General features: G+C 47.5%; 1 protein-coding gene across 3 annotated transcripts in view; it reads left to right on the top strand.

Annotated features, from left to right (window-relative positions):
• The window catches only part of SHISA6 (shisa family member 6), a 287,584-nt gene that overhangs the window by 136,684 nt on the left and 132,654 nt on the right, over positions 1–18,246 (top strand). For 2 of the 3 annotated variants that reach the window (XM_054709461.1, XM_054709460.1), the window contains exon 3: positions 9,251–9,346. The exons of the other annotated variant lie outside the window; for it this stretch is intronic. In XM_054709461.1, coding sequence (XP_054565436.1) covers positions 9,251–9,346 — 96 coding nt within the window. The remainder of the gene's footprint in view (positions 1–9,250; positions 9,347–18,246) is intronic. 3 annotated transcript variants of the gene reach the window in all.

Raw genomic sequence — 18,246 nt, 5'->3', positions numbered from 1 at the left:
CTTGCCTATGATCTCTTCTGCTTAGTTTTTCTAGCGGGTTGTCTTACTTTCTGATTAATTTGAAGTTATCTGTGTGTTCTGGATATTAATGTAAATATATATTTCTAGTGCTTGACTTGTAGTTTTATTATTGCTTTTTATGCATCACAGTTTAAAATTTTTCAGATGTTTCCTCTTTAGTCTGTACCCTTTCTAAAATCTTTATTGTGGAAAGTATTACCGATGTCCCCTTTATCCCCCATTGGCCCCTTCTAGCTCACCCCCACCCCCTGCCCCTGCCCCAGGCCTTCACCACTCTATTGTCTGTGTCCATGGTTATGCATATTTGCATACAAGTTCTTTGATTGATCTTTTCCCACCCACCCATCCACCCCCACATTCCCTCTGAGATTCCACAGTCTGTTCTATGCTTCTGTCTCTGGATCTATTTTGTTCATTAGATTCTACATAATTGAGAACATGTGATACTTGTCTTTCTCTGACTGGCTTTTTTTGCTTAGCATAATACTCTCCAGGTCCCTCCATACTGTCTCAGAGGGTAAGAGATCCTTCTTTTTCACTGCTGCATAGTACTCCATGGTATAAATGTACCACAGCTTTTTTATCCACTCATCTACTGGTGGGCACTTGGGCTGTTTCCAGATCTTAGCTATTGTGAATTGTGCTGCTGTGAACATATGGGTGTATACATCCTTTCTGATTGGTGTTTCTGATTTCTTGGGATATATTCCTCGAAGTGAGATCACTGGGTCAAATGGCAATTCCATATTTAATTTTTTGAGGAAACTCCATACTGTTTTCCTTAATGGCTGCACCAGTCTGCATTCCCACCATCAATGAACTAGGGTTCCCTTTTCTCCACATCCTTGTCAGCACTTGTCATTTGTTGATTTGTTGATGGTAGTTATTCTGACAGGTGTGAAGTGATACCTCATTGTCATTTTAATTTTCATCTCTCTGATGATCAGTGACTTTGAGCATTTTTTCATATGTCTCTTGACCATCTGTATGTCTATGTTGGAGAAGTATCTATATAGGTCCTTTGCCCATTTTTTAATTGGATTGTTTGTCTTCCTATTGTTAAGTTTTATGAGTTCCATATATATCTTGGATATTAACCCTTTGTCAGATGTATCATTGCCAAATATGTTCTCCCATACAGTGGGCTCCCTTTTCTTTTTGTTCATGGTTTCTTTTGCTGTGCAGAAGCTTTTGATTTAATATAGTCCCATTTGTTTATTTTCTCATTAGTTCCCCTTGCCTTAGGAGATGTATCCTCAAACAAATTGCTGTGAGAGATGTCTGAGATTTTTCTGCCTATGGTTTCTTCTAGGATTTTTATGGTTTCACAACTTACATTTAAGTCTTTTATCCATTTTGAGTTTATTCTTGTGTATGGTAAAAGTTGGTGGTCTAGTTTCATTTTTTTCCTATATATCTGTCCAGTTTGCCCAATACCATTTATTGAAGAGACTGTTTTGACTCTATTGTATGCTCTTTCCTCCATAGTTAAATATTAATTGAGCATAATGGCTTGGGTCGATTTCTGGGTTCTCTGTTCTGTTCCATTGATCTATATGCCTGTTCTTGTGCCAGTATTAGGCTTTTTTGCTTACAGTGGTTTTGTAATATAACTTGATATTTGGTATTGTGATCCCTCCAACTTTGTTCTTCCTTCTCAAGATTGTGTTCTGGATATTACACAACACAATCTATTCAGGGTTCCATATGAATTTTTGGAGTATTTGTTCTAGATCTGTGGAATATGCTGTTGGTATTTTAATAGGGATTGCATTGAATCTATAGAGTGCTTTGGGTAGTATGGACATTTTAATTACGTTAATTCTACCAATCCATGAACGCAGCTCTAGCTTCCTCTAGCTCTTTTTTTCAGTGTCCTGTAGTTTTCTGAGTACAAGTCTTTTACCTCCTTGGTGAAGTTTATTTCTAAGTACCTTAATTTTTTTGTTGCAATGGTAAATGGGATTGTTTAATTTCTCTCTCTGAGAATTCATTATTGGTGTATAAAAATGCCATAGATTTCTGGGTGTTAATGTTGTATCCTGCTACATTGACAAATTTCTTTATTAAATCTAGTAGTTTTTTGGTGGAGTCTTTAGGGTTTTCTATGTACAATATCATGTCATCAGCAAATAATGAGAGTTTTACTTCCTCCTTTCCAATTTGGATGCCTTTATGTTTTCTTCTTGACTGATTGCTGTAGCTAGCACTTCCCATACTATCCTATCTAATAAAAGAGAAACATGCAAATTGACCGTACCTCTTCTATGCCCACAAGCCCTGCCCACCAGCCAATCAGGAGCAAGTATGCAAATTAACCCAACCAAGATGGCAGTTAATTTTCATATCCAGGCTCAGAGCAAAGACTGAAGACAGCGTAGAAGGAAGCCAAGCGCTGCAGAAGGGAGCAAAGCTGAGGAGAAACAAGCAAGCGGGATGGCAGAGAAGGGAGGGAAGCAGGTGGGGCGGCGGAGAAGGGAGGGAAGCAGGCAGGGTGGCAGAGAAGGGAGGGAAGCAGGCGAGGTGGCAGAGACCGCCACAGGAAGCCCTATTCTTGCAGGAATCTTCCTGCAACGGGCCTCTAGTGTTGAATAAGAGTGGTGAAAGTGGACATCCATGTCTAATTCCTGTTCTTGGGGAAAATGGTTTTAGTTTCTACACATTGAAGATATTGGCTGTAGGTTTGTCATATATGGTCTTTATTATATTGAGATAGGATTCTTCTATTCCCACTTTGCTGGCAGTTTTTATCAAAAATGGGTGTTGGATTTTGTTGAATGCTTTTTCTGCATCTATTGATATGATCATGTGACTTTTGTCTTTCAATTTGTTTATGTGATGTATCATATTTATAGATTTGAGAATATTGTGTCAGCCTTGCATCCCTGGAATAAATCCCACTTGGTCATGGTGTATGATCTTTTTGATGTCTTTCTGGATCGGATTTGCTAATATTTTGTTGAGGATTTTATAGTCTGTACCTTTTGATTCCTGTTTTAAAACCCCTCCCAGCTTTGATATCATTAACATATTCTGTAATATTCTTTTCTAACAGATTAAAGTTTGATTTTTTTCATATTTAGGTCTCTAGTTGTCTTTGAATTAATTTTTCTGTATTTGTATGTATGTGTGTCTGGTATTTTTTTCTGAAGAAAGTTTTTCTATTGTTTCTCTCTTTTTTTTTCCATTATTTTTAATGAGTTTTAGAGTCATGGAATAAAAAAACCTCTACTCAAAAATATTGGCAAACCCTTAGGTAGCACTTAGTAGTATTGTTCTAAGTGCCTTATATATATTAGCTCATTTAATCTTCTCAACAACCTATGAAATGGGTATTATTATTGGTTCCCTTTTGCATTTGAGGAGACTGATGCATAAAGAGGTTGGAGTCTTGTCTGCGTGTCCAGAGTGTGTTCTGCAACCAGTACCTGTCCGGCCTCTGCAGAAATAATTTTCAAAACCCTGGGGAGGTTGTTTCACTTCCTGTGGGCTTGATGTTTTATGAAAATGGTTTTTTCCTTTTATGTTTTTAAATGGGATTTCACTAGAGTATACTTAGATACTGGCCCTTCTAATATATAGTCTGATGCTTGGTCCTTTTGTTAATCTAAAAAGTAAAATCTTCCATCAGAAAAGATAAATTTTAATAATTTCATCTGAATTACCCCTTCTGTTCCTTTTCTGGAAATATTATATGAAATAGTAACTTCCAGCCCAGCCAGCATGGCTCACTGGTTGAGTATCGACATATGAACCAGGAGGTCATAGTTCGATTCCCGGTCAGGGCACATGTCCAGGTTACAGGTTCGGTTCCGAGTGTGGACATGCAGGAGGCAGCCGATCAGTGATTCCCTCTCACTATTCATGTTTCTATCTATCTCTCCCTCTCCTTCTTTCCTCTCTGAAATAAAAAAATATGTATCGTATTTTCTGGCATATAAGACGACTTTTTAACTCAGGAAAATCTCAAAAGTTGGGGGTCTTATACGCCAGAAAATACGGTATTTGGGTTTTAAGCAATCTGATATACATTGTCAGAGATTTTTCTAACCTACCGTATTTTCTGGCATATAAGACCCCCGATTTTGAGAAGATTTTCCTGGGTTAAAAAGTTGTCTTATATGCCGGAAAGTACGGTATACTAGTGACCCGGTGCACAGATTCATGCACATTGAAAGGAAATTAATTAGAAGGTGGCCAGCGGGGCGGGACTGGGCGAGACGGGCCAGATATGCCCTGGAGCCAGCCTCCCATGGTCCCTCCCTGGCATCTGTGGAGTGAGCAGGGTCCCTCAGCAGGAGGGGTCCCTCGGCCTGGCCTGCAGGGATCAGGCCGAAATCGGCTCTCTGACATCCCCCGAGGGGTCCTGGAGTGCGAGAGGGCACTCTGCAAAGTTGCTGTCATACAGGGTGTAGAATGCAAATGCAAATGTGCATTAAACCAGATTCAGGGCCCCAGCAACAACATAACCCATGGCCGAAGGTGGAATTGTGCAGGCCCAGGAGGAATTGGGCTCCCTCCTCTCTGGTTTTGGGGTGCATCACCTGAGAACTGCCACTGCCAAGTCACTGCAGCTCAACAGCTCCTGCATTGAGCATCTGCCCCCTGGTGGTCAGTGCACGTCATGCCATTAGGACGGTTGGACACTTAGCATATTAGCCTTTTATATATATAGATTTTTAAAAAAAGAAATAGTAGCTACCGTAGATGTCCTGTCCCTTCTTTTCTCCCCTTGTTTCTGTCTCTCTGTCCTTCATCCACCTCTCTTGTTCGGGTTTTCTTCACCAGTTTCCTTCAGTATCCCCTCTGTTGTCCACAGTGCAGCTGAGCTGAACTTTTCCTGATCAGTCTGCTTCTCTCTGTGGCTGTTGATGTAATTTCACAGATGCAACGTTCTCTTAAGTCTTATTGAGATCACCGTTCAGATATTACCTAATTGTCCCTCCTGTTTCTTGTAGCAAATCTCTTTTACACAGAAACACAGCCCTCCTTTTACACAGCCCTCCTCACTCAGGGCTGCCTTGCGATCAGAGCCGCCAGCATCTCCCAGAACAAGCCTCAGACTTCTCTTTAGTTCTCACCTGTCTCCTGCAGGCAGCTGTGCTGTGACTCCCCGTGATAGGGATGGTGAGGGGAAGCGGTAGACTGGCGGGTGTGCCGCTTTGTACAGTTCCGTCCAGGCAGTGGCAGGCACGCTGTGCAGCCCGAGGCCACCCTTGTTACTAGCTGGGGCCATCTGATGTGACATGGGCGTGCTCTCACTCAGTGCAGGGGTGCCCACACTCCGCACAGGGGTGCCCACAGAGCTCTTGCATATTTCTCCCTGGAGCCCTGCTGGTTATATAGCTATTTCTCTGCAAATGCACTTTGGTGAGTGTCTGCACTCCCTTGGCCTCCTGCCTCAGGACTCCAGACGGAGAATGACGTGGTAGTTTGTGTTGTGACTAAAGGAGTCTGTGATCCCCGTTCATACCATTCACATCATCACCTGATGAACTCAGTGTATCACCAGGGCAGACAAGGGGCTGGCTCCCCTCTCTCTGACTGTCCACTGTGTAGGCTCCACTTTTACCAGCCATTCTTCTCCTCACACTGCCCTCGCTCAGGCTAAACCAGCTCTTTGGAGGACACAGAAGACATAAATCTTCTGGACTTTGACCTTCTGTATCCAGCGGGGGAGTGACCTGTGGCTAGTTCTCTCTAACACAATATTCATAAAGTGTGGTTCCCGGTCCTGGGTTATCAGCAGCATCACCTGAGAACTTGCTAGAAATGCACATGATCAGGCCTCCCCTCTGACCTACTACAGGAGGACTTCCGGGACTGGGACCCGGCAATCTGTGTGCCATCCAGGTAAGTCTGATGTGTCCACGTCTGAGGAGCCTGGCTTGAGCAAAAGCAGAAACTGCCACTGTGCCCTCCTCAAAAGTGTCCCAAGAGACGACTTTGAAAAGTCTGAAGGCTCCCTGGAGAGTGGGGTGCTCTCGGGCAGGTCCTTGGACATGGTTTCCATGGTTACTTTTCATTTAACTCAGTGATTTCCAAACTGCTTTGACCATAAATTCTTTATTCCTGTCCAGTGCTCTTGATCCTGGCCCCTCAGCATATCCTTGCTTTTCTCAATTTAAAACCTCAGTCCTTGAAGCTCAACACTTCTGAGCACCAACTTCGCTGCACTTGTTCGTCCGCAGGCGGAATTCTGGCTCAGCGTGCCCACTGGGTCCCAGCTGACGACTCAGCACCACAGCACGTGGCAGGCCCCAGGGTGAGGTTCCAAGGGTACGAGTTGTGGAAAGATTGTGGACTTTGACCTCAGATTTTCCATCAATAAAATGGGGAAATAAACAGTATTAGACAACTTACCATGCAGTAGTGATACAAGTGTTAAATAAATAGCATATGTGAAGAATCTTTGTAAATTGTATCATGCTACAATGTGTTCATAATTATTGTGCAAAAAATTAAGCTGTATTTCCAGCTGTCCCTCTGCCTGGCACATAGTAGGTGATCAGGAAATGTCAGTTTCCTTTCTGACAGCACAGCCCCAAAGCACTAGGGCAAAGTCCCAAGGCAGCTTGTTCCAGCTGACAGATAAAGATAATTGTAAGTAGCACAGGCACCATTTTATGTTCCAGCTTCCTCCATATTGATTTGTTTATCAAAATTTTTATTTATAAGGAGCACAAAAATAAACCAGCCCAGATTCTGCAGGGTGTATCACAGGTCCTGAATTAATGAGATCCAAATTTATGAGGGTTCTGATTTATTACTTCCTTTCCTTACTCTTCTGTTGTCAGGAGATGGGATGGAAAGTGATTGCGTTACAGGACAAGGGTCCCTCTGTCCCTGGGACTTGTAGCTCACCCCTTCCCTCAGCCCTTCCCTTCCTCCTTCATTCCCTGATGAAGATGAGTTTCTCTAAGTACTAAAGTCTGGTTTCTGGGGCTGTGATATGGCTTGGGATCTGGGCAGAAGCCTCTTAGTTCAGCTCCAATAATTCTTCTCTTCTATAAAATTCTGGGCTGCAAACCCAGTATTTTATTGCAAGAGAGTTCCTCATGGAAAGCTGTGTGCCCTGAGGAATGAGACACTTATTCAGAGTGGAGGGGCTGAAGGAAACAGCAGTACCGTTTTCTTATGCTCCTGATGCGCTGGGACAGTGGTTCCCAGAGTTGGTCCCTGGGCTCATCGGCCCAGCATCCCCAGGCAACTTGACAGAAATGCAGAATCTTGTGCCCCATCCCAGATGTTACTAACCAGAAACTCTGGCAGGGGACTGGTAGTCTGTTTGAACATGCTCTCCTGTTTTTTCTGATCCACACTCAGGTTTGAGAACGGCTGATGTGGGAGAAGGAAGGGCGAGGGAGCATTAGGGAGCTGGGAACTTACATAGTGGGTGGTTCTGGCACCCACCTGGGTCCCAGCAGGTGGTCCTTGAGCCCTCGTGAGTAAACGCACTTAGGCCGTGTCTCCATGTGCTCCAGGCAGTGTTCTCCTTCCCTGTGGCACATGACAGCCACCTAGAGAGCTCCTCACAAAAACGCTTCCCCAAGCCCAGGCCCTGCCAAGTGGATCAGAACCCCAGAGTAGTGTCTAGACAGCCGTGTTTTTAAAAACTTCCAGAAGATTCTGACCTGCACCCAAGTTTGAGATCTGCTAATGCGCAAGGTGGTCTGCTAAGAAAAAGTATGGTTTACATTGCCTTTACACTAGTCACACATTTTTCTATTAGAAATTCATTTCACCTATTTAAATTATAAAAGTTACATACTTGTTATAGAAAAATAAACCTTGGGAAATATAGAAACATTGAAAGGAGAGAAGTTGTGTTCCAACTACCTGAAGACAGTTGTCAGTACCAGGTGAATTTTCTTTCCATCTTTTTCTTTTAAATGCACTGGTGGGAATTTTCTGCAGCTTTGTGATTATCCTATATAATAAAAGCCTAATATACAAAGTGTCCCCTTGACCAGGAGTTCGACCAGGAGTTCGACCAGGGGAGGGGGCCGGCCGGCCAACTGCGGGAAGGGAGGCCCAGGCCAGCAGTGGCAGGCAGCTGGGGGAAGGGAGGCCCTGGCCGGCAGCCGGCAGCCACTGGGGACCTTATCTGTGCACAAATTTCATGCACTGGGCCTCTAGTATTTAATATAGCATTTCTGTCCACCTTTTAACTTCACTTCACATCTTGGGTAGCTCTGCACGTTGTTAGGATTGTAAGTACAGTTTTTAATACGCTCTTGAGGCAACATGACAAAGATATGGCTCTTCTCCATTTTAATAAGTACGTACCTAGGATGGCATTCAGGGTGTCCGGTGTCCTGTCTTTCTTCACAGTGTCTACATTTTAATCATATTGCAAATGTCAGAACAGAACATTAACTCTCCTGCTCTTTTAATTTCTTCTTCCAGAATCTTAGCCCGCCTTAGTCCTTCCTCACACCACCCAGGTAGGCGGATGCACTAGGCTGCAAGGGATAGATCTTGTTGCAGAAATTCAGGACAGGCCAGCACAGAACTCTTTCTCCAATGTTTCAGGACCCATTCTACTTGCCAGCTTCAGTGATACTGGTTTCTCCTAAGCCCCAGGCTGTGTGGTTCCATAGGATGTGCTATGACTCGTGAACATACACATTCATAGAGCCATCCCGACCACACCCCTGCCTCCATGCTTTGGGAAGAAAGAAAACAAATGAATAAGGCAAGAAAGAGAAAGAAGGAAGCTGAGGCATAGGAGAGGATGGTAGGACAAATAGACTGATGTCTGGTGTGCTCAGGCAGAAATGCCAAAACCAAAGCCACGTGTCACTCCACCCACTCTTCTTTCAACTCGCAGTGTGACCTTCCCAGAAGGTTTTTCTTTATTGCCGTGTGTGTGTGTGTGTGTGTGTATGTATGTATATATATATATATATACACACACATATACACATGCATATATATATATGTATATATGCACACTTTGTTGCACAGTAATATATACTGACTATATCTAAATATATGTATATTTATGATATATATTACTATATATTTATATTATTAAAATATTATATTTTTATTATATATTATATATTTACATATACATTTGTAAAAGTATATGTATATATTTTTTCTTGATTGCTTCTACCTCTGTCTTGGCCGCTGGCTGGAAATCCAGTGCAGCGCTGCTGCTGGTGAGCTGGTCCTTGTGGTGTCATGGATGCGCAGGTAATTCTGCCCCGTCTTCTTGCAGGACATTATGGCAAGGATGCTTACCGAAGTGGAGGAGCTGATCTCCATAACTTCATCTCATCCGGATTTGTCACATTAGGAAGAGGACACACGAAGGGTACAGTGGAAACCATTTTTTACTAAAATACAGAGATTGCCTAGGGACCCCCGATCGGAAATGCGAAGATGGTGTGGAGGCCAGAGGCCTGTCGGGACAGGAGTGTGTGGGGTGGTTCCATTGCAGCTTGTTCTGGTGACAGGCGTGGCTCTGACAGGAGTGACCTTAGAGGGCAATAATAGACTTGCAAGAGACATCCACCCCGCTCCACCGTGGTGTGGAGCAGGACACAGAGGCCGATGGCTCCCTGTGGGGGACCCCCGGCGGCGCAGTGGGAAACACTGCCGTGGATGTGCAGCATTTGCAAAGCATTCGTTGTCTTCTTGGCTATTATTCCTTTTTTTTCCAAAGCCACATTTTATAACCTGTTGTCAATGCTCTGTACCGTGGGTTTCGAAGCCAGCATGCATGTCGAGTCGCCACGTCCTCCGTGTGTCTCTGTAAACTCTATGGCGCGCACACCACGGTGGAGGTTCCGCAGACCTTCAAGCCGCAAGATGACAGCTAATGTAGCCTTTCTGCCAAGCTGCTTTAGGACCTCGCTGGCAGCTTGCAGAGCATCTGTGCGGGGTCCGGCTCCTCGATTCTGTCTTTTGTTTAAACAGAGTCCTGCTAGTGTTGTGAGCATTCTGTCACTTCAAGAGTACCTTCCCAACACCTGTGCACTGTTACAGATCAACTGAGCTTACCGTAGGGATGGAGTATCCCTGTCTCCCTCTGAAATATGTGTCTGTGTTAAGTGTGAGTGAACCAGGACTTTGCAATATTTTCTTACATTCCATGCACCTACTTTTTAAATTCCCTTTGTGATGTCTGTTCATCCTGTAGAGAAAATAATCTGTATCTGTGTATGTATTTTCTGTTGTGTCTATTTGTGTCTAAATAAAGTTTATTGAGGATACGGGTGGCATTTGTGGCTAATAAGAGTTGCAGAATCAAATTGGGACCAGCTGGCTCCGGAAGCGGAAAGGGGCTGCACAGTTAACCAGTGAGAGACACAATGCTGGTCATCCCATATCAACTCACACCTGGGTTGGCCCACCCCCATGCCTTTGTGAGAATTATCTGCCACAGTGAAAGAAATCACTCCAACAGGTAGCATTTTAAAACAATAACAAACATTTATTAGCGCACATAGTTCCTACGGTTCAGGGATTTGGGAGCAGCTGAGCCGGGTGCTCCTGCCTTGGGGTCTCAGGAGGTTGCAATCGGGGTTTCTGAACTGCAGTGGTTTCCCACCCTTACCCCTACTCCTTGTAGAGGCGGTCCACCCTGAAACACCAATCAATCAATGGAACTCATGTTATATATACTTATGGCTTTGGGTTCACACATTCGTTCAACAAATATTTCATGAGGCTTGCATGTGCTAAGCAATCTTCAGAAGTAAACAAAACAGAATCTGTTCTTATGGAGCTTATCATCCATTGGGGGAAGCAGACAAAATTAGTTCCTGATGACAAGTGCAGGGAGGCAGGGGGTTGTGAGGCAGGAAGCCACGGTGGTCAGAGAAGGCCTCTTGCATGAGGTAGTGATCGAGTAGAGAGCGGCATCCCAGGTGGAGGCAACAGGGAGGCCCTGAGGTAGAAGCTTTCTCGTGGCGTCAGGAAGTAGGAGGGAGGCCAGGGTGAGCAGCGGGGTCCAAGAGGCCGAGAGGAGGAAATGGGACCAGAGCCACAGGGGAGCGGATCATGCATTTATCAGGCTGTGGACATAAGCCTGCCTTCAAATTAACTGGACCTCCGTCAGAGCAACATAAAGCTCATTCTCTATGGCTACCTGTCCTTTAGGTCACTGTCACCTAGGGCATCCAGGGGGCTTACCCTGCTCTGTGTGGAGGCTTTGCGGTGGCTACTGCTCATTATCTCCCCATCTTACCTTGGCCTTACCCTGCCCACCTGTGCATGCATGGCCTGAACTCCCCGTGTCCATTACCTGTCCATTACCTCTACCAGGTCTTCTCCATTCTCTGCCACCCAAAGGCCTCTGAAACCTCCTCTTTCCAGGAATGTACCTTCCATGTATTTTTCTATTTAGATAGTAACCAGTTTCATGAGCAAAGAGACTGAGGGGCGGGGTGGTGGTGTCCAGGGGGCAGAGGGGGCTGCTTTGGAAATGAGGATGCTCTTCTAATGTCAGGGTCTCCTTAGTCCCCATGCAACCTAGATCTCTGGAAAAGGCCCAAGCTCCATTCTCCCTTCATTCACAGCAAACCAAGTTCAACTCTAAGTGGCACCTGGAAGCACACCCACCCCACGTAAATACCCCCGGGGAGGGACCACTCAGAGACCTGGAACACGGCACCTGTCTCCATCGTGGGAGTCTAATTCTCTTCCATTCCATTTCTTCCTTTCCTTATTCTTTTCTCTCAGTTCCAGTCACCGCCTTCTCTGGTCCCTCTTCCTTTATTCCTTTATTTTTTTCTTCTTTTCCTACATTTGCCTAAGACCTTCTGGTGACACATGGCCATTGTGTAGACCCCGTAAATTCTCAGAACTAACGGGGTAGCCAACACGTGCTTTTGAAGTTAATACCATTGCCCCACCAACCCACATCATGGAATTTAATGTGCATTTTGAATGGGATTGATTTCCTGAGAACCAAACATGGGTGGTCCCTGTTCTAAATGGCATTGGTGGCCTTCATTGGGAGCTGGGATGACACGGGTCCCGTGTTCCATCACACGGGCCCCAGAGGCATTATGGAGACAGGCGTGCGTACCAGCTTCAGTGAGGACTCCTCCAACCTTAGAGAACTGCGGTCATCCCCAGGTTCCAGGTGAAAAACTGAAACCCGAGCGGGTGAGTTCACTGGCCAGGCCAGCCTCCAGCAGTTAGCACTGTTCCCTTCCACATTCCCAAGACTGTGTCCCAGCCCCTGGGGATCGTGCCTCCTGACAGTGGGAGGAGCCGAGGCGGAGCCTGGGCTGTGGCTCAGTGGAACCACGCATTGGGGAGTGCGCAGTGACCGATGGCTGTCTTCATCAGAGGTACATTTTGCAAGACAGGAAGTGAGGGAAGGAGGCAGACCAAGAAGTAGGGCACCAACACCCTATCTGTGGGGCCTCTCCTTTCAGAAAGGAGGCGCATGCCCCTATAATCGTTTTTCTGGGTCTGTCTACACTGCAGAGGCCCTAGTCTACTAGGCAGTGTGGTTAAAATCTTTCAGGCAGGTGGTGTTTTTCCTTGAGTCTGGTAGAAAGAGCCAGAAGTCTTTCCAGAAGCCCCTCAACATCAATAGTGCTAACCCCAGTGACCCCCCTCCGCCCCAACCCCAGTGCATCCCAGGCCTCAGGCCCTATGGGGCCCGGGCTGTGGCAGCAAGCACGCACGTGCTCACTGCAGCTGCCCTCTGCACAGGCAGTTTGCAGTGGCTGTGACGTGCTGGGTTCCGCTCGTCTTCTGGCATTTTTCCCTGTTCACTGGGTCCTTTCCACCATCCCAGGGGCCAGGGAGAGGGGGGGTGTCTATGTATGAGAAAGAGGGGATGTGTCTACGTATGAGAGAGGGAAAAGGGGATCCCATAGCCTTTGTAAAAGGCAGGAGCTCCAAAGTGGTTGCCCCTTTGTAGGAGGCACACGGTGGCCCATGTAGGCATTCGTTTCCCGTGAGCAGCTGCTCTGTGCCAGCCACTGTTCCAGGCGCTGAGGACACAGCAGACAGTAGGAGGTCATAGAAATCCAGCAAGAAGTATGTTGGGATGGAGTTGAGAACTGTGGAGCAAAATGAGGCGGGGAAAGGGAGGGAGGGTTTGCAGTTTATAAAAGAGCATCCAGAAGATTTTAGGAAAAGGTGACATTTGAGCAAAGTCAAAGGCGGTGAAGGATGGAGTCAGCTGGATTTCTGGGAAGGGTCTCCCAGGCCGAGGGAGCAGGGATGCAGTGCCCACCTGGCTTGCGTGGGGACAGCTGCGAGACTGGAGCAGCAGAGCTGAGAGAGCAGGAGGCTGAGGTCAGAGTGTGGCTCTGGTTTCCACTCTGGGCCACAGGAAACACAAAATGGTTTTCGCCTGAGGCATTAGACAGATGGAAGACTGTGGGAGGGACGGGGTTTAGGCAGAGGTTGAAGACGAGGTCAATTCACTCTGGCTTCATATTAAGTTTTAGATGCTTATTAATAATCCACGTGGAAACGTCAAGTTCAGGGAGATATCCTAGCTGGAATATAAACGTGGGAGTTTACGGGGCATGAAGCCAGGAGACTGGGTGACGTTGGCTTGGGAGGGAGTGTCACTTTCCGGGTAACCAGGGGCTCGAGAAGGGAGCCACTGGTACCTTAGCATGGAGAAGTCGGGGCGATGAGGAGGGACCTACAGATGGGACTGCGAGTGAGAAAAGCGTGGCAGCGTGGTGTCTTGGAAATCAAGTGAAAAACAAGTGTTTCCAAGGGAGAGAGTGAGCTATTGTATGCTGTAAAGAGGCTCAGTGAGATGAGCCAGCAGTGACCTCTGGGTGTAACCTGGAGGTCATTGGTGACCTTGGCAAGAGCTGTTCTGGGTGGGAGTGCAGCAGCCTGCCCGGCTGAGGCAGGAGGGAATGGGTGATGTCTGGGGTGGCTTCTACATGGTCTGGGCAAACTGAGCAGTGGGGAGGGGTGCTCGCTGTGCCAGCCTTTCTATTGTGGGGTGTGTTTGAAACGTTCATGATAAAAAGAATAAAAAATGAGAGAATGGGAGAAGAGGAATAGGGGACTGCAGGTACAGTCTTTAGAGTTTTAATGTAAAGGAGAGCAGAGGATGAGGGCAGTCACTGGAAGGGAGTGTGATGTAGAACGAGATGTGTTTGTTTGTTGTTAAGATGGGAGAAATCCCAGTATATCTGTATGTACAGGGATGATCCAGGAAAGAAGGGAAAAGTGATCATGCCCTTTCCCCAGCCCCAGTGCTAGTCCCAAGCCCGTGCACCCCCTGGCGTATGCTCCTCTCTCCCACGGCCCATATGTCTGGGCACTGCCATGGCTGTGTGTGGTACAGGGTTCGAAATCAGGTTTCCTCTTCCAGAAAGGAAAGAACCAGTGCGTGGGCTTCCACAGAAATGCAGGCTGCCGCCCCCACTCCGGGGTCTGAGCAAGACCCGCAGACCATCCTGTGGATATAGCAAGAGGACCCCGAGCCATTTGGCTAAAGAAACCCAGCTTAGCTATTTTCACACTCTGGGGAACCAAGGGAGTGGGCGTGACTGAACCAAGGTGTTTAAAGGCTGGACTCCAGGTAAAATGCAGAACTCAGAGGCATCCGGTCTCCATGGCAACAGTGAGCTGAGAAGCAAGAGAGGGAAGGCTGGGCCTGGCTTGCTTGAGATTGGCCTCTGAGAAGCCGAACCACCCAATCTGCCGGGAGCATTCTTTGCTGTACCCTCTCCATAGGCCAAGGGAGGGCAGTGGGGAGTGGGAATCAAGCAGAGAACTCGTGGGTTCTGGGCTGAGGGCACCCAAGGTGTAAGGCCTGCCGCTCTGCATATGTGGGGCGGCTCCCTTCGTCACCTCCGTGCCCGCTCACTCCTGATGAATGGCTAAATATCGACAACAAGGCATGACTCTGTGTGCTCAGAGTTCCTCAGCAGTATTTCTCATGCTCCAGGCCGGCACACGCAGGCTGCCCCTCAGCCCTACATGCAGGAACCTATGTAGCATCAGTGGGAATGACATTTTGTTAGAATTGAGTCAAAATCACAAGGTGTCTTACTGGTTAGAATGGATTGCATCAGAAGCAAAAACAGGTCTGCATGAATGTTAAATCCGATGCTTACCCAGTGAATCCATTTCTCTACGTAACTGCTGTTCAAACAAAATAAAAGGAAACGAGGCAAAAGAAAACTCAGCGTAATACCTTTGAGAGTTTCAACATTGGATACTTATGTTTGCAATCTCAACAGTTTTGCTTAAAGACAAAACCCCCTTTCCAGGTTGACCCTCCTAACAGGAACACCCATGACCTCTCGGGAAGCAGAAAGGGCGCTGGCCCAGGGCCCTGTCTCCGCCTAGATTAGTTGTAGCAGCAGTTAAACCTCACAGCTCGATCTGAGGAGCACGGTGCTCTGGACTTACTTCCTAAGCCACCCAAGAGCCCACCTCCAAGGTAGGACCACCCGATGTGCCATTGGGAGGCCACTCGAGGCACCAAGGAAGATGGTCCACAACTTTTCCACACCTCATTCTCATGGCGGTGCTTGGGCGGAAATGCCACCCTGATAGGTGATGTGGTATCTAAGCCACTAGCCACTCTCACTACCTGGGGGAATGGTAACACAGAGAAACGTTCCCATCCATCAGACCATTTGCTGAGTGTTGGCCCATGCGTGGCCCAGGTTTATGCTAATTTGTGGGCCTGCTGCCCTTGGCCCATGCAGGGTGCTGGCACGGTGCACTGGGACAGTCTGCTGGGCAGGTGTGAGGAGAGGGGAGCTACTACAGGGCAGAGGAGGAGGGTCAGGAGGCACTGTAAGTCTCCTTGCCTTGGGAAGTTTCAACTTTTACCCATCGGGTATGGGGATGTTCTCAAAAGAGGAGCAAGCCAGGTACAGCAGTGCGGCAGAAAGAAGTCTTTTTGGTATGCTGAGATCAGGAAGCATCCCTCTCCTCAGCTTCTGCCAGCCCAACTCCTCCTCTGCTCAGGCGGGAGTGGGAAGCACCACAGGAGGCCTCCAGCACCGTGTCGCAGTGTCTCTTCAATCCTCCTGGGGAGAGGGGAGAGGATCAAGTTGTTCTCCCAGAGGCTGGCTGGCCCCGCCAGAGGTCGAGCACTCGGAGCTGTGCTCTTCTCATTCTCCAGTTGCTCACTGGTGCCGGGGCCGACCTGTCTCCTGCCGTGACCCCTGGCTCAAGTTGGCAAGTGGGGAGGTTTGTGGCCAGTACAGTCTCTTCCTGGCATTGTTCTTGGCATTGACCAGTCATCCAAGTTGGGAATCTCCCCTTCCCATGAGCCAGCCCTTGGCGTTGCTTCCCTCATTCTCTGCTGCTCACTGCCAAGTCTCAGAAACCCTGACAGCTAAGCTATGCGCTGTCAAGTCCGGGAAGGTGGTGGGAATGCCGTTGCTATGCCAGCTGAGTCCATGGCCAGGAGAAGACGGTCTCTCCATCAGCAGTTGCCAGGATTTCATGGTGACCTAGAAGTGGGCCAGAATACTGATGTTCTCGGGTTCTTGGGGCTCCGGTGTCTGGAACACAACCGTAGAATTCCGAGTCTCTGCTTTGTGGAGATGATGTGGCAGAATAAAGAAATCCAGGGCCTTCCTGCCTGGAGACATGCCTCAGCCTCAGCCTTATCCCCTCCAAATAGTGATGCTGACTCTCCCCTCCCCCACTCAGTGGTTGGAGAAGAGGAAAAAGGATGAGAAGAGGGGCCCTTGGAATCAGACATGCTCGCTCACTCCTGGCTCTACCAGTCGCTAGCTGTGCGACCTTGACCTCTGTGACATTTATCTATAAAATAAGGTAGTAGTAACACCTAGTCACAGGGCTAGTGTGGAACTGTGTGAGATAATGCACCAGAGCACCAAGCACTCAGGCAGGGACAGCTCTTCCTGTCATGCAGAGCTTCCGAGAGCTGTAGAACCTCATTACGCAGGATGACACTGGGCCCGCAGCGAGGGCATCCCGGGAGCTAGTGAGACACGGAGACTCTTGGGCCCCACCCTGACCCAACGGAAGCAGAATCCGCATTTTCACAAGATCTTCAGGTGACTCGTATGCACGTTACAGTTTGTGCATTCAGCGATAGAAGAATTTTGCTTTAATTGTGGTTCCTCGATGGTCTTCAGGGTCACTTCCATTTCTGAGATTCATTTGCCATGAAGCCTCCTTTGACATGTAGCTGAGGAGGGAAGAAATCATTTGAGGAGGAATACTGAGCCCTGAGAGGTGATACAAGCAGACCCTCTAAGACTCCAGTGGCCTGTCCCAGGTGTCAGAATCATGGAATCTTGTCTATTTCAATAAAACTGAAGTATTTGTTGAGTGAAGACAGGTGAGACAGTAGCTGCCTTTAAGAAGCCAGGAGGTACGGTTCCTGCCAAGTAAATGGGAAGTTCCATGAAGTAGATCCTGAGAATAGCCATGGGACCTTAAGGAGAGAACATTGCCTCTGAGTGGTGGGGTCCTGAATGGCCTCAGACAGGAGACAGGATCGAGAGGGTCCCTGCAGCAAGAAAGAAGGTGATGAACCAAGAGTGGCTGTGGGCATTTCAGAAGGGGTGCCTCCTGCACAAAGGTGTAGAAGTAGAAATGCCCATGTGATGGGGGCATCAAATGCCTGTGGGAGGTGCAGGAAAGTGATGAGGCCTCAGGACACCTATAAGGGGCAGCAGGAGCTAGCAAGGTGAGCTGGAGGCAGTGTCCTGAATCCTCCCAGGCACACAGTAGGGGCAGAGTTCAAAACCCTCGTTGACTACCATCTTTGTACTCTTCTGCCTTTAAGAATAAAACTGACACATGAAAATCTGGCCTCAATATAAGGCTGACTCCATGGGCAGAGGTGGATATAGCCAACGTATGGTCAATTCTTGGTATCTGTTCCCCCCACCGAGGTGTCCTCCCTCGCAGGAATCCTGTGGAGCTCAGGCTGCAGAGCTGAAGGGAATCGAGTGGACTCATGGTTCAGTGCCGAGCTGTGTCCCAGACATGGACTTTCTGACTTGTGGTATTGATATTGTGTCAGGCCTCGCTCAGTTCCCTTGTATAAATCAGAGCATGGAAGGTGAATAAGACTCTTTGTTCTCTAATGTTCTGGGGTTGTTTCAGGATAAGACACCTAAATGCAGAGCTACAGCGAAGAATGAGGCCGGCAGCTTTTCTCACACTGGGAGGCCTTGAGTTCAACACCCCCATGTGTTCTCAGAGTGGCCTGTTCTGCTCACACTCTGAGATAGTTGCAAGAGGTCCTCCGGGTATGTGCATAATACTGGA

The sequence above is a fragment of the Eptesicus fuscus genome, chromosome 20 (genome assembly GCF_027574615.1).
Source record: "Eptesicus fuscus isolate TK198812 chromosome 20, DD_ASM_mEF_20220401, whole genome shotgun sequence".
Classification (NCBI taxonomy): Eukaryota; Metazoa; Chordata; class Mammalia; order Chiroptera; family Vespertilionidae; genus Eptesicus; species Eptesicus fuscus.
Note: the sequence above shows the minus strand (reverse complement) of the source record. Positions and strands in the feature narration are given on the sequence as shown.